Genomic DNA, 15125 nt, shown 5'->3' with positions numbered 1-15125 from the left:
ATGTTTGCATTTTGCATTCCGCATTTCACTGTTAGATTTTTTTCGCTTCTTCACTGTTTCTTTGGCGATGTTATTGTAAAAGCACAGTCTCGGCAGGCCACGTAGTGTATGTGGTCCCCCTGACGTTAATTTATCTCATGGGAGCTAGTTTATATGCTCCGTATAACAGCGAAGCGAGCGCTTTTATTTTAAAGGAAATGTTTCAGATTCCGGTGTTTTCCGGCTCGAGTCTGCGCACTAGAGGGGGAGTGGGAATGACCTGTCGGTCCACTGAGATGAAGACTCTCGCTTAAATGTCCTTTCTTTTCTCCGAATTGTTTTTTGCAGGTGAGGTGTTTGGTCTCTGGACTTACACCTCAATACTTACATGAGTTACGACCTCCAGTTTGTTGGTAGCCGTTCGTCACATTTGTACATTCATTTGTTGCCTTTTGGCTTTTGTCGAGAGCACTTCCGTATAGAAAACCATGACTGGCACTGAAGAAGACCAGAAATTCTGCTTGCAGGAGGTGCTCGACACTTTCAAGTTGTGTTTGTCGGAGAACAAGGAAGTCTATCTTGAACACTACGTCGCAGGGTGGCGTGGTCTTATAAAGTAAGTGTGTGGTACATACTATACTCAGCTGAGACAGTCTGGAAAGTGTCAGGTATGCAAACTGTTTCGTTTATCCCATCACTAGATTTCTGAACAGCTTGGGGAGCGTTTTTGGATTCATCGCCAAGGATGCTGTCAACAAGATCCACATCCTGGTGACCCTCCTGAATGGTGAGAACGGTTCTCAGTATGTCACTGTCCAGTCAATGGTCAAGTATGAGCTGGAGAACGACCTAGTGGACCTGACCAAGAGAGGCAGACATCCAGAGTCCGGCTGCCGCACCCTCCTGAGGCTCCACCGTGCACTGAGGTGGCTGGAGCTCTTCCTGGAGCGCCTGCGCACCAGCAGTGAGGAAGGCAAGTCGTCTGTCATGTGTTCAGAGGCCTACAATGAGTCTCTGTCCCAGTTCCACCCCTGGGTGGTCCGCAAGGCTGCAGGCATGGCGTTCTGCATGCTCCCGGGGCGCCTTGCTTTCTTCGAGGTGATGAACGTCGGCCCCACGGAGCAGGTGGTGGCCAAGCTCGGGGAAGCTCTACCTCTTATCTCTGAGGTGTACCAGATCACAGAGGAACTTTACACTCAACAAAGCTTGATGGACTTACCATAAAGAGCAACAAAGTATACTAGTATTAGCCACTTCATATAGGACATGATTACAAGGGCTGCTAATCGAGATGTTATTTGTTTTTGGTGACTGTGTTGTTTACCATCTGCACAGTGTTATTAATTAAGCATACGTTCACTGACACTAATCTGTAACTTATACATTTCATTTTTTTATGATGCGTAAAACAACTGTCAATTAAAATGATGCGTGTTTATCTGCACTCTTTATAATGGGTATCTTTTAAATTTAAATTAAACTCTTTTGCTTCTATAGATGTATTCTATTTTTATTTTAGTAAATGAGGGGAACAGTATAGGGCCCAAGTCTGAGCTCACTGCCAAAAGCTGTTTGTTTTATTCCAAACATATCTACACAAAATAATCTGCAGCTATTTTGACAAATAATGAATCTTTTTTTTCAAAATGAAAAACCCCAAATATTATGTATATGATGAACAGTATATATGTTCTGAAATAATATTTAAAATGGGTTGCCCTTCTTAATCTTTTTTGACAGATTTCATTATTAGCAAATTGATAATTGATGGATAGAAATTAATGAAATTAATTGCTAGTTGCTGCTCTATTTAGAACCAATAGCAATCATGATTGTATACATTAGAGAAATGCATGTTTGACACAATATAACAATAGGGTCATTAGGTAAAGTATTTGATGTTCTCGTACCATATTCCACTCACATACTGACATATATTGCTAATATATCATACATGTGACCAGATATATTCTTGTTGTAAAAATTACATTGAAAAAACAACAACAACAAACTGCAGCCTTAATAAGAGAAAAGCAGTTTCTAAAATACTTCCACCTTGATGGGGAAGTAGGGCTAACAGCATTGAAAAAGCAAAACATACCGTAACATTATGAGACAGAAGTGTTGGAATAATGTGGATACTTTATGATTTAAGACTCAGAGGAAACACATATTTTTATTCAGAGTTGCGAACCCAACTATATATGATCACAATGCAGATTTTTAATGTATAAATCAAACAATAGACTATTGTTATTTATTTGTTTTTAAGTGATTGATTGATTGATTAAGAATGTACTGTATTATACACAAATAACAATTAATTAAATTAGAAGGTATTAACAGTGTTGCACAATAAAAATGTTTTACTTGGTTGATTGTGAATTTGTGTTTTGTTCGATCTGACAATGTTTTCATTTCGATACACGGTGCATCAGGACACAAATTACCTCACATTATATTATATTTTTATATTTCGGTGGACATGGTTGTCAATAGTGGTCCCTATATAGTGATGTTTATGACTTTCTTTTGTTTTATGAACCAACTATTATAGAACTCCAATAACAGAAGTTGAATATGGACTTAATAGTGATCTGGCAGAAGTAGGGCTATGTAGTACTTCCAACACCAACCATAGATTTAAAGCATATGAACGAGCATTGTATATAACACAGTGGTGGAAAGCAACAAAGTACATTTACTTAAGTACTGTACATGAGTAAATGTTTGTGGTATCGTGCTCTGCTATTTCTTCTTCTACTAATAAATAAATAAATGCTTAAATAAATGTAGAAATAAATAAATAAATACAAGAATAAATGTATAAATACAGAAATAAATACAGAAATAAATAAATATAAGTTATAACTCAACAGGACATCATTAAATAAATGTATTTCTACATTTCTGTATTTCTTCATTTATTTATATCTCTATTTATGTGTCCACGTATTTCTTCATTTATTTATGTGTGATATTTACGTGTCCGTATATTCAAATGAGCTGGGCGGTCGAACCTCATTGTGTTGAACAATTGGGGTCAAGTCAGAGCAAGACAGAAGCAATCGATCCCTATCACTTGGATCTGTAGACGAACAGCGTTTATTATGCATTCTTGTCTGTACATTCTAAATACTACTGTTGTTGAGTCACGGAATGTAATTTAAGGATGTTTTCAGCCGAGAAGTTAGTAGTTTAAGCATCAAATCTGTGGTCAGTAGATTTCAGCTAATAAGGATATTTGAGATTTTGAGGTCCTGCTCCTGGGAGCTCTTTGAGGCGGCGCGCGCGCGCCGCGCGTGTGCCGCCGAGAGAGCCCTGATCTCGGCAGGACTTTTGAAAATGCTCCGCTGCTCCCGACGTCTCCCTGTGCGGGCTAACATGAGATATATAGGGTTTTGAGAGATCTAAGAGCACAACGAGTTTATTATTTCCTAAAAGATAACGTTACGTCAATTTGACTGAGGTTATATTCAACTTATTATTGTAGCGACCTGGTCAGGGAAGCCAGAGACGTTATATAGTTATTAGTTTTTATACGTAGCCTACGCGCAAACAACAGTGAACACCCCAACACATTCTACTCCACTGTAAAGTATTTTACAGTGAATAATTGGAGTAAATTCATGCGCAAGAACAGTTGATGTGGTGACGTCACAAGAAGAGAGAGTCCTGCGTCCTCGAGTCTGGATTCCCAAGACCAGACTCCAAAAGAACACGAGTCTGTACTCAGTGTTCTTGGAATTGATAATGAGCTGAGCGAGTCAACTTCAGCGTCATGTGCCAGGCAGAAATAGTAGAGCATAACACACCAGGTGCATCACACTCCTGTGACCAATCATGCTTTAGACAGAGGTTCGGACCGCCCAGCTCATTTGAATATACGGACACGTAAATGTCACACATAAATAAATGAAGAAATACGTGTGGACACATAGAGAAATAAATAAATGAAGAAATACAGAAATGCAGAAATATATTTATTTAAAGATGTCTTGTTGATTTATAACTTATATTTATTCATTCCTGTATTTATTTATTTATTTATACATTTATTTTATTTAAGCATTTATTTATTTATTTATACATTTATTTATTCATTTATACATTTATTTAAGCATTTATTTATTTATTCTTGTATTTATTCATGCATTCATTTATTTATTTATTTATTTATACTTAAGTCATTTTAAGTCCTCCATACAACAGAGCTAATTTGTCTTTTGCTGTGGTGGACTAAAGTTGAAAATCGTGTTTATAAGTAATTATCACAAATGTAAGAAAGGGCATGAAATATGAAGGTAATAAAACAACGCTGAATGTGTTTTTGAGCCGTCAGAGGGCCAGAACACCACGGAACTGCAGGTTTACACAATCAGCTGCAGTTGCAGATTCACACCTGAAGCTGCAGGTTTAAACCTGTCGCTGCAGTGGTGCACTTCCACCACCAGGTGTCTCCTCGACTCCAACCGCAAGTCGTCGTCAAGGCAACCAGACTGTCATAGCAACCTAGCTGGCAGACGCTTAAAGTGAGGCACTTCCTGCAGAAACTGGATGAAAAGCGCACAAACAGCATTTTCAGCATTTGGACGTGTAGTTCCGCTTCCACGGGAGGACTCATCTATTCTTCCATTTCGTGAAGCGGCTCGTAAACTTCAGGGTATGGTTGTCTTCAACTCTTATTGTGAAGGACTGACGCCAAGAAACAACTGTGAATTTTCACTGACGGACTCTTCTGAACTCTCCTTTTGCCACAGATGCATTTAACAAGGCCGACGTCCTCCAAAGGGCGAAGCAGACTGGCTGTTAACGACTCTCCGTCTTCCGGTGACGCTGACCCGATACAGAGGCCTCCCGTGTCTCCAGATTGTCCCGTCTCCAGCAGGCCGGACAGAAAGCTACGCTCCCAGTCCCAACCTATAATGTGGCAGGCCGGCCAGCTGAGCCAGGAAGGGGCTCTGCAGATGTTGCAACCCGCCCCCGCAGCACCACTGCAGTCCTTAAACAAGTACAAGGTTCTTCCAGCTATTGGTGGAAGGCAGTCGGGTGTGCGTCCCGGGAGAAGCCTAGACCTAAACATGTCCACGCTCAGCCTGTCTGAGGAGGCTGTCCTGCAGCAGAGGCACCGGCACGAGGAGCCAGGTCTGCCCACAGTGAAGGATGCGACCCAGACCAGCCGCTCTCAGGCGGACAAGACGGCTGGGCCCAAGCCCCCTGACCCAGGACCAAGAATAAGCAAAGAAGCTGGCAGTTTGCTCCTAGCTATCCGAGCCCCATGTGGGAGGAGGTTTCAGCAGCACTTTGAACCCACAGACACTCTGCTGATGGTGAGAGCGAGTGCGGAGCTCAGGTACGAGGCCGAGTACGGGGAGGCTTCCATTGAGACCATGGATGTGCCACGCAGGACCTTCACAGACATGGATGTGAGCTTGGCCCAGTGTGGCATCTTGAACAGATCGGTGTTGTGCATCTCACAGAATTAAAGTTCAGTGGAGGGGAGTCCGAGTAAGCCTAAATATGTTTTCAGTTTGGCAGGTCTGGCTTTGTGGTGGTATTTTTAAAAAAAACTCCACTTCTTGTCTCGGATGTTTTGAGCCTCACTTCGTAAAATGGTGTATTCTGCAGAGTTTAATGAAGGAGAAGTCATTTTGTGTTCAGCAGAAGTTAGAACCCATAAAAAAAAAGGAAAATAATCTTTTGATTTGTAATTGATACAGTATGTTGTGAAAAACGATACATATATCTTTCAGGACATTTGTGGCTTCAATAGATGTGCTATAAATGTGATTTCTTATTTGGTAATTTAACTTTTTTGTGGAAAATCCATGTTGGACTAAAATTATTAGTTGTAGACTTTTTTGTATAACTCTTTCTATTTTTGTTGTAAAACATGTCTCGAGAGAACCTTTTTGGGGATTTTGACGACAGCCAATTCAGAACAATTAGGTCCACTAGTGCGTATACTTGTTAACTTCTTTTGCTGCTAGATTGCTCAGAATCATTAATACATATTACAAGTGTATATAACCACAGTTGGCCTATGGGTACATTTCAAATAGTATGTTCCAGTCATAACAGTATAGGTGATTACTTAATTAAGAAAGTATCTCCTGTCAGGTATTCATTGATGCTCATCTGTCATTTAATAGCAAAGCATTAGAGATAAGAAATGCTGCTGACAAATGCAGCAACAAAATGGGTTGTTGCAAACATTCACATCTTTTGTTTTTTGATGGATGTGCCAAATACGCTTTAATTGGGCTGCAGATGCACATTACAGCCAATATATGATGAATTCATCCGACTTTACTTTTATACTTTAACCATCACCCTGCTTTAACAAACACAAAGGAATAATCATGTGACTAGTTATTGATGTCAGACTTGTTGATTCACTAGTTGAGATAAGGTAACATGCAGGTATGTGGTAATGTACCGGAACCGATAAAACTGCTGGCCTTTCACAGAAGATATGTTTACATGCAACAGAAGAAAAAGCACAGGTCTAAATATTTAAATGTAGAATGAACAACACCTGTGCTTTTCTTTGAGTCAGAATGGCCACTGTGAAAAAGGTCATCTGAAAATAACTCTCAATCTCTTCTATGAAAGAACTCCTTTTATGTTTCAAATGCTGAATGGATCCATAAAATGATTTCTTGATGGAGAGTGAAAGTACCAAAATACGACAATACAATCCTGTTCTTTCAGGAAAAGGAAAAAACTAAATCAATCACACACAAATGGAGCATTTGGAGGTTACACACTTCCTATCTTTTGAACATATTGTATACTACCTGAATACATATATTTTCATGTTTAATAAAAAGTTGTGAGCAACTGCTTCATTTTTCTTTAGATACACCAATACAATGGTCTCACTCATCCAGAGCCAACTCAGCGTTTCAATTGCAAGAAATTGAACAAGTTTAATATGAAACAGTAGCTTTTTATTTTTTTATCCACACAAAAAGTGCAACAGCCCTGGCTTCACAGTCCAACATCAAATGAACTTATCAGTAAACAAACCACACGATGGTGGAAACAGGCATTTAAACCTTAAAATGCTTCAAGTCAATCAAGGATATTTTTTATTTGAACTCCACTCAGATGAGACACGTGCTTATATCTCACCAATCCAACATTTATAATTTACTTAAGATAATCAAACACAACACTGCAAACCAGGATGCATGACAACTTTTATCATGACACCCTTCTTAAATGCTTAGTGGGTTTATAGTCACTGGAGGACAGCTTAAAGGCTGAGGGTGAATCAAACACACAACAAATAAAAAAAACATTGGCACAAATTACTGCCATTAAATAAGATTGCACAGTAAACATAAGCATGCATCTTTCTTCTGTAAACAATAACATGCAAATAATAAACCCTGGGAAAGAACTCAAGTCACATTTGAGGGATCGCATCTGACTGATTTAGTCTTGCGCATAGTGCACGGAGCAGACTTCAGATAGTCAGCTTTTCCATTTCTTCGAGATTATTAGTGTCAAGTTCGGTGATTTTCCTGTCTGTGGGAGAAAGATGGCGAGATAAAAGTCATGTTAGGATCCTTATACTCGCTGTTCTATCTGAATAAACTGAAAGAACCAGGAACATACCGAAATGCAGCTCGATTTGTTTGATGATATCCATGCTGTGGTCGCTGTCAACCATATTGACCGCGAATCCTCTTCTGCCAAAGCGTCCTGTGCGGCCAATCCGGTGAAGGTACGTCTCATTGTCAGCCTTCCCTTCCCTGTCCACTGGGAGGTCAAAGTTGACCACAAGCGACACTTGTTCCACATCGATACCTGTAATCAATACAATCGCTAAATGAGTTGGAGACCTCAGAGCATAAAGATGTTTGAATGTTAAAATCTCTCTCCCACCTCTGGAGCACACGTTTGTCGTCACAAGTACTTTCTCCTTGCCATGCCTGAAGCGTTCAATGATGGCCGCTCTCTGCCTCACTTCCAGCTCCCCACTCAACAACGCCACCTGATGCCCCTCTGAGATCAGCTTGGAAGACAGCCAAGAAGCCATTCTGCGAGTCTGAAGAAAAAGTATCAGGGAAACATACCAAGTCCTGTTAAGGGGCATTTTTTCCTGGAATTGGAAATATTAATTTGTGATAAATACACATCTTGTCTGTCAGTTTATCAAAATTTAAGACCCCATCGACAGCTGGCATTAAAAAGCCATCTGGATATCCTAAGAGTGGAAAAGTGAGTGCGAGCAGACAAGAGATGTGACCAGATCCTCTTAATGCAGCGACGATACAGAAATGTCATACAACACGGACCTGCTGATGTGCAGAAACTTTGGACCAGTTATGCATGTATACCCCCATATTATTTAAAAATAAAGAGCTAAAACCAAAGCACAGATCCTATTGCAAATTGCCTCCATGAGCATTGTACATGCAAGTACATTGAACTATTTATAGTGGTCCTAGCCTGTATTCCAGTAAGAATACAATAGTCCCATCACCCCCCCCCCCCACCTTGGAATGTACTTTAACTGGGCAGAGGATGAATAATACATTTCTTATAACCGCAGGGAAGGTGTATTGAAAATGACAAATGTCTGTAATAATATTAACGTGCAAAGAGTGATTTAAAAAGAGGGGTGCCAATTGCTCCTCTTAAAGTGAGAATCCTCCAGTCCTAAAATGATCATATGAGCAGAATAGAGATGACGACAACTATTCTGAATACCAGGTGATCATTCAATTATTATCTGGGTTTAAAATGTTTACGTTAATCAAGTATTCATAATCAAGTGTGTATTAAGCAGGGTTAAAACAGCCGACTTACATGGCAGAAGATCATGGCCTGTGCAATGGTCAGGACCCCATAGAGATTACAGAGCGATGTGAACTTGTCCTCCTGCGCCTGACAGATCACATAGAACTGTTTGATGTTGTCCAGCGTCTCCTCTTCGCGCTTCAGCTTGATGATATTAGGATCAGAAACCACATGCTGAGCAAACTTCAACACAGACTCCTCAAAGGTTGCAGAGAAAAGGAGCATCTGGCAGTCCTTTGTCAGCTGTCTATGTTGATACAAAGAAAAGCAAAACAAACATTGTGACAGGATAATCATATTGACAGACAAAACTCTTTAATTCTCATCATTGGCATGTTGTCTGAAAGAAACCCACCTGTGGATCCGTACGCTTTGGTCACGATGACCTTGTGTGGCGATCATCAAATCAGCCTCGTCAAACACAAACATCGTAATCTTCTTGGGGTCAATGAGCTTGTACTTGGTGCACCAGTCCAGGACTGTGCCTGGTGTTCCAATGACAATCTGTTCCTGCAACTTGACGCCTCGGACCACTAAACAGAACGCAGAATTACATATTGTGACATAATCAACTCTCGAAAGACTTGAAAGACCATTTTGCTGCAAATTTGAGCAGACGGAATTAAAATTATGGTCAATTCTTACTTCGGTTTCCTCGAATGCCGTAGGCCAGTTTGACATCTGGGCAAAATTTCCCCATTTGCTCGATTACTCGACCAGTTTGCAGAGCGAGCTCGTATGTTGGTGCGACGCAAAGGCACTAAAAGATAGATAGATACTTTATTAATCCCCAAGGGGAAATTTGTCGTAGCAGTAGCAGCACCAATAAACTAAACACACGAGAATAAAATATAAAATACAGGGATGAAAGATATAGATGAATACAAGAAGTATACAAAGTAAAATATAAAATAAAATATATATGTATATATACAACATATATGCATACACAATACAAATACAAATGACAAATTAAATTAAATATTAAAATATAGACAGTGTGCAAAATGCAAAGTATGTGTATGTGTGTAGTGTAAATGAAAATGAAATGTGTGAAGTGCAGATCAACATAGTGTATATGGAGTTATTATTGTAGTTATCGCACTAGGATCTGGCAAGAGGTGATCTGTTGTAGAGCCTCATAGCCGTCGGCAGGAATGTTCTCCTGTATCTGTCCTTGTGGCAGCGGAGCGTGAGGAGACGTCTGGAGAAAGTACTCCTCTGTCCCTGTAGGAGGTGGTGGAGAGGGTGGTCCGGGTCATCCAATATGGACACCAGTTTCTTCAACGTCCTCCTCTCCACCACCTGTTCCAGGTGCTCCAGCTGGCAGCCGATGATGGAGCCAGCCTTCCTAACCAGTTTGTTGAGACGGCTGGTGTCACCGGCTCGATGCTGCTCCCCAGCAGACAATGGCAAAGTGCAGCACACTGGCCACAACCGACTGGTAGAATAACTCCAGCATCTTGCTGCACACGTTGAAGGATCAAGCTTTCTCAGGAAAAGAGTCGACTCCTCCCTTCTTGTACACAGCGTTGATGTTGGCCTTCCAGTTCAGTCGGCTGTCGATGGAGACGCCCAGGTACTTGTACTCCTCCACCATGTCCACATCCACTCCCAGGACACTCAGAGGTGGAGGAGCTGTCGCCTTCCTCCTGAAGTCCACCACCATCTCTCTGGTCTTGGCCACGTTCAGCCGAAGGTGATTCTCATCGGCCCACTTTACAAAGTCGCTCACCACTGCCCTGTACTCCTCCTCCCGTCCATCCCTAATACACCCGACCACTGCAGAGTCATCAGAGTACTTCTGCAGATGGCATGACTCCGTGTTGTACTGGAAGTCAGTGGTGTACAGGGTGAAGAGGAAGGGAGACAGAACAGTTCCCTGTGGGGCTCCAACATCACTGACCTCCAGACAGCACACGGCCCATTCTGACAAACTGTGGTCTGCCTGTGAGGTAGTCAGTGATCCAGGAGATGGTGGACGCGTCCACACCGACCACCCGCAGCTTCTCACTCAGGAGCAGTGGCTGGATGGTGTTAAATGCACTGGAGAAGTCAAAGAAAGTGACTCTCACAGAGACACCGGTTCCATCCAGGTGCGACTGAGCTCGTTGCAGCAGGTAGATGATGGCGTCGTCCACTCCAAAAGAACCAAACAGTTTTTAAATGTTGCATTTATTTCAGCCTCTGCAACTGAATGTTGACACTGGCTGACTCTGTAGATCTCATGTTCTGCTTACCTGAGTCCACTTATTTTCTGGGTTTACATGGCTGAGGATGGCCAGAGAAAAAGCAGCAGTTTTACCCGTGCCAGACTGTGACTGGGCGATCAGATTCTGATGTCTGGAACAGGATACATACATAAAGGGGAAACATCAGACAAACCTGACATAAGGGACATTCTAACATATGTGTATAACTACTGCAAGGACAATAGTTACAGTCCATTTTAGAAAGAAAATGAATTTAAACAATTTTGATAGTCAATAAAATATTTTTTTTGCATAATTTTTGTATTATTCTGAAAGATGATGACATCACCTTGGGCAGTATTTTTTTTTCAGTTCTGTAATATTTTAATTAAACAAGGAAATAATTTGTATTAATTGACAACATACATAATCATCAGTGACAGCACTAGTCCATTGACGTCATGCCAAATTAGCTTTGACATGTTCTCATTATTGTTGCAGTACATTATAGTTCCAAATCTAGCTTATAATTAGTTGTCCAGAGTATAATAGCAACGTCATGGATATCATAATTGTATATAAAAGTAATGTGAATTTACATTTTAGTCATTGGAAGTCCATCCACTGAAGTGAAATCCTGCACTGAACTACATTTACTTAGTGCTGATAGCCAGAAACTTTCAGCAACTACTTTTGATGATTAATTAATCTTACATGCAATTTGTTTTCAAGCAAAACAATTAATTAATTAATTATATATATACACACACAGCAGTTTTTTTAGGTTCTCAGTAGTGAAGATTGACTTTTGGATTGTTGGTTAATTAAACACAAGTAGCATAGTTTTTATTTGATTATTTCTGACTTTAGAGTTCAGGGAGTTTTGTTTTTAAAGAGTCCAATTAATAATTTTCTGACCATTGACTTATGAAGAAAGAAAACGTGTCTTCGCAATACTTCAAAAGATAAATAATAAACTCACGGCTCTGCCAACATCATGGGAAGAGCGTTCTCCTGAATCTTTGATGGCCTGTTGAATCCCATGTCGTACACGCCCCTCAGCAGTTCAGGTGTTCTAGCGATCAAGTAAAAGTCACAAAAAATAATTGCCACAGGGATGGAAAAAAAGTGAAATGGATGTTATACTTACAGTCTCAACTGCTCGAAAGTCTTCACGGAGAACAGAGGAGAAGTGGGGTCCCGCTGCAGGACCTCCACCCGGTTTCTGTTCACGACCAGATCGCGGCGGAGCAGTTTATTCAAAAGGGACTGTTCAGCCATGGGTACGCTGTCCCCCTCGACATTTTCATAAGTCTCCTGCACAACGTTGTCTGGCACAGGTGGGAGGAAAAAACACGTTACGCGCGTCAACGAGGCGATACAATTAGGCCGTCGATATGTAAAAAAACCCCCACTATTTATTAAGTCACCATTTATGTCTCGTCTTATGTTAAGGACCACTTGGGGAACTTTCTTTGAGAAGTCCGCCTGGAGGGAGAAAATATATGGTGAGCGAAAAAAAGATGGTGTGAAAACAGCTAGGTAGCTAATTAGCTTCCTTGCTAATGCACGAGGAGTTAGCAAGTTAGCCCGTGTTTGACGCTACTTTTTGGAGGCGCGTGTCTCCTGTAAAACTCACCTGTATGGATGGAATTGTAGCTTCCTGAACATCGACAGCAACTGCCCACGAGTCGTTGGACATTTTCAAACATTAACTGTGTGTTTCTATCGAAACTAAACTACACTTTTCTTTATTTTATAAAAAGTTTGATGTCAGCGTGAATGATGTGCGTCAAAGTGAAGCGACGACCTGCCGTTGCTCCTGACCTGGACCAACCGCTCCACGCTGGACCACACCACTGATGCTGCCTTCAAATACATCGGAAATATCGGTTTTTTTCATAAGAGAAACCACGAGATCCAGCTCTCTAATACAAGTGAAACATAGCCAAGAAATAGGAAGATACTGTTTTTTCTAACGTCAAATATTTTTTAACCAGAATTTTGTGGCATATCTTGTGTGGTAGTTTTTAAGAAAATGTTTAGCTTTTAATGACGATTTAGCTTTTAATGACGATTACTAAATGACAAGTCTCTCTTTTTGTATGTTAGCTCTACAATATGTGTCTAATTATGTTATGTTATTCTTTATGGAACTATGAAAGAAAATGTCTCTTTTCACTGGCGTAAACAAAAATAAATGCATGCGATATTTTATTTACGAAGTACCTGAAGGCAGCGTTGTATTCACACCCTGCTGTTTGTATGGTGAACCTGCTGACACAACTATCAGATTATAGACAAAGTAATTGTATTAAGTAATTTCACCAATTCAATTCAATATATTTAACGCAGGTCCATGATAAATAATTTTTAAAAACTGCAATAGATTTTTCACATTTAAAACTTATTTTGTATTTTATATCAAGCTACATTACATTAATTTAGCTGACACTTTTATCCAAAGCGACTTGCAGTCAAGTTTCATTCGGACACATCGAGAAGGGCAGGGATCGAACTGCCAATCCCTTTATTGAAAGACAGAAAGTGCTAACTACTGGCCCACAGTTGCCCTACAAGAACTCTAGGGTGATATAGTTTCTCCATAACAGTAATTGTTGTAATTTTGATGGATATCAATATTTATGAATTAAAGTATTTATTTGATTCAAATCCAGTTTCAGCATATAGACCTTAGTGCCATTATTGATTATTCTACATAGTTTTAAACTAATTTAAAAAAAATCTAGATATTAACTTCAATTTGAATGTTTTTGATGTTTGGATTTGTTTTTAATAATCAATTTTAAACTGATTATTCAATTTAAAAAAAGACTAGAAAAAAGCATGCACCATGTATTCATAACTTCCTTTTCACCACATAAACCAACATGCTTGATTACCTTGTGTTTGAAGAGGACAAAGTCTCTCTGTTCAATGTAGAGTTAAGACTTAAGTGGATTGATTGTTGAGTCAATCCTTCTGTACACATGACATCTATTGCATCTGTCCATCCGGGAAAAGGGATCCTCTGTTGCTCTCCTGAAGGTTTCTTCCCTTTATTCCTGTGAAAGTTTTTTATTTTTTATTTCTTGGGAGATTTTCCTGATCCGATGTGAGGTCCTGGGACAGGGATGTCGTATGGGTATTTACTGTAAAGCCCTTTGAGGCAAATTTGTAATTTGTGATATTGAGCTATACAAAATAAACTGAATTGAATTGAATTAAGTAATTATCTCTGGTTCCAGCTTATCTATTATGATGATTTGTTTGTTTTCTTTGTCTTATGCAATAGCAAACTGAAATTAGTTCAACAAGTTTATCACTTGACCGTGAGCTTTAAGAATGCCTTATGGCTATTACTATTTCCAACAATTTATTGACCAAATAATACATCAAGAAAATAATCTACATATAAATATAAAATGAAAATAATCTTTCGCTGTTGCTCCATTATTTTATAATTTGTTACATAAACAATAACATTTTTAAACTTTCTTTTAACCTTTCTACTATTTGGTTGTTAAAGAACAGTGAGAAAGAGAATTAAATGTGTCATTTTGGTAAAAATTCATATGCGTGTGTGCGAGGTTGTTTGTGTGAAACTGTGTTGGAGTGGTTGAGAAACAGATAGACAATGAGAGGGAAGGAGAGAGGGGAGAGAGATGGGTGTGTGGGGGATTGGGGGATGCAGACCTGGTTTTATTGGCTGCAAGTTAATTCGATTTGGAGGCGGATGCTGAGTTTGAGATAACCTCATACACTCACATACAAACAGACACCATCTTTGTTTTCAGGACTATGAAAATGACTGTATAAACATATATTAATTCTCATAGTAACCTCTCAAGAAAACAGATGGATACAACCAAGTAATCACAAAACATAGAGACAGCCAAGCACCCACATTGGATTTGAAACATTAAGGGCTTTTCCAATCACATCCAAGAGAGGAAGAGAAAGAGAGTAATGTGAGGGAGACATGTCTTGCTCCCAACCCACATATATGTCCATCCTAGTTGTTGTTTTTTACTCTACTGGTGTTACAATGCATGCCAAATATTCTGATCCTCGGCTATTATAAAGGACACCTAAATGCTTCCAGTTGTCATCGATTTCAAGGAGGGCTGCTCGAGTGAG

The 15125-nt window shown here is 39.8% G+C and overlaps 3 protein-coding genes across 3 annotated transcripts; 2 read left to right on the top strand and 1 right to left on the bottom strand.

Moving 5' to 3' along the window:
* The first annotated feature begins 276 nt into the window (after window positions 1-276).
* Window positions 277-2355, top strand: cptp (ceramide-1-phosphate transfer protein). The gene is made up of 2 exons (XM_056423277.1): window positions 277-595; window positions 681-2355. Exons 1-2 carry the CDS (start codon window positions 468-470, stop codon window positions 1201-1203), a joined length of 651 nt encoding a protein of 216 aa, XP_056279252.1. The 5' UTR covers window positions 277-467; the 3' UTR covers window positions 1204-2355.
* Window positions 2356-4584: 2229 nt separating this feature from the next.
* On the top strand, window positions 4585-6807 carry ubxn10 (UBX domain protein 10). Its single transcript, XM_056423602.1, has 2 exons — window positions 4585-4642; window positions 4740-6807. The coding sequence occupies exon 2, from the start codon at window positions 4740-4742 to the stop codon at window positions 5463-5465; it is 726 nt and encodes a 241-aa protein (XP_056279577.1). The 5' UTR covers window positions 4585-4642; the 3' UTR covers window positions 5466-6807.
* Window positions 6808-6943: 136 nt separating this feature from the next.
* ddx19a (DEAD-box helicase 19a) lies at window positions 6944-12787 on the bottom strand. The gene is made up of 11 exons (XM_056423135.1): window positions 12625-12787; window positions 12395-12473; window positions 12136-12316; window positions 11968-12060; window positions 11034-11136; window positions 9439-9553; window positions 9149-9326; window positions 8803-9040; window positions 7876-8038; window positions 7606-7797; window positions 6944-7515 (listed from the first exon to the last, which is right to left on the bottom strand). Exons 1-11 carry the CDS (start codon window positions 12685-12687, stop codon window positions 7454-7456), a joined length of 1467 nt encoding a protein of 488 aa, XP_056279110.1. The 5' UTR covers window positions 12688-12787; the 3' UTR covers window positions 6944-7453.
* Window positions 12788-15125: the final 2338 nt, after the last annotated feature.

This window comes from Pseudoliparis swirei, chromosome 9 (assembly GCF_029220125.1).
Source record: "Pseudoliparis swirei isolate HS2019 ecotype Mariana Trench chromosome 9, NWPU_hadal_v1, whole genome shotgun sequence".
NCBI lineage: Eukaryota > Metazoa > Chordata > Actinopteri > Perciformes > Liparidae > Pseudoliparis > Pseudoliparis swirei.
Note: the sequence above shows the minus strand (reverse complement) of the source record. Positions and strands in the feature narration are given on the sequence as shown.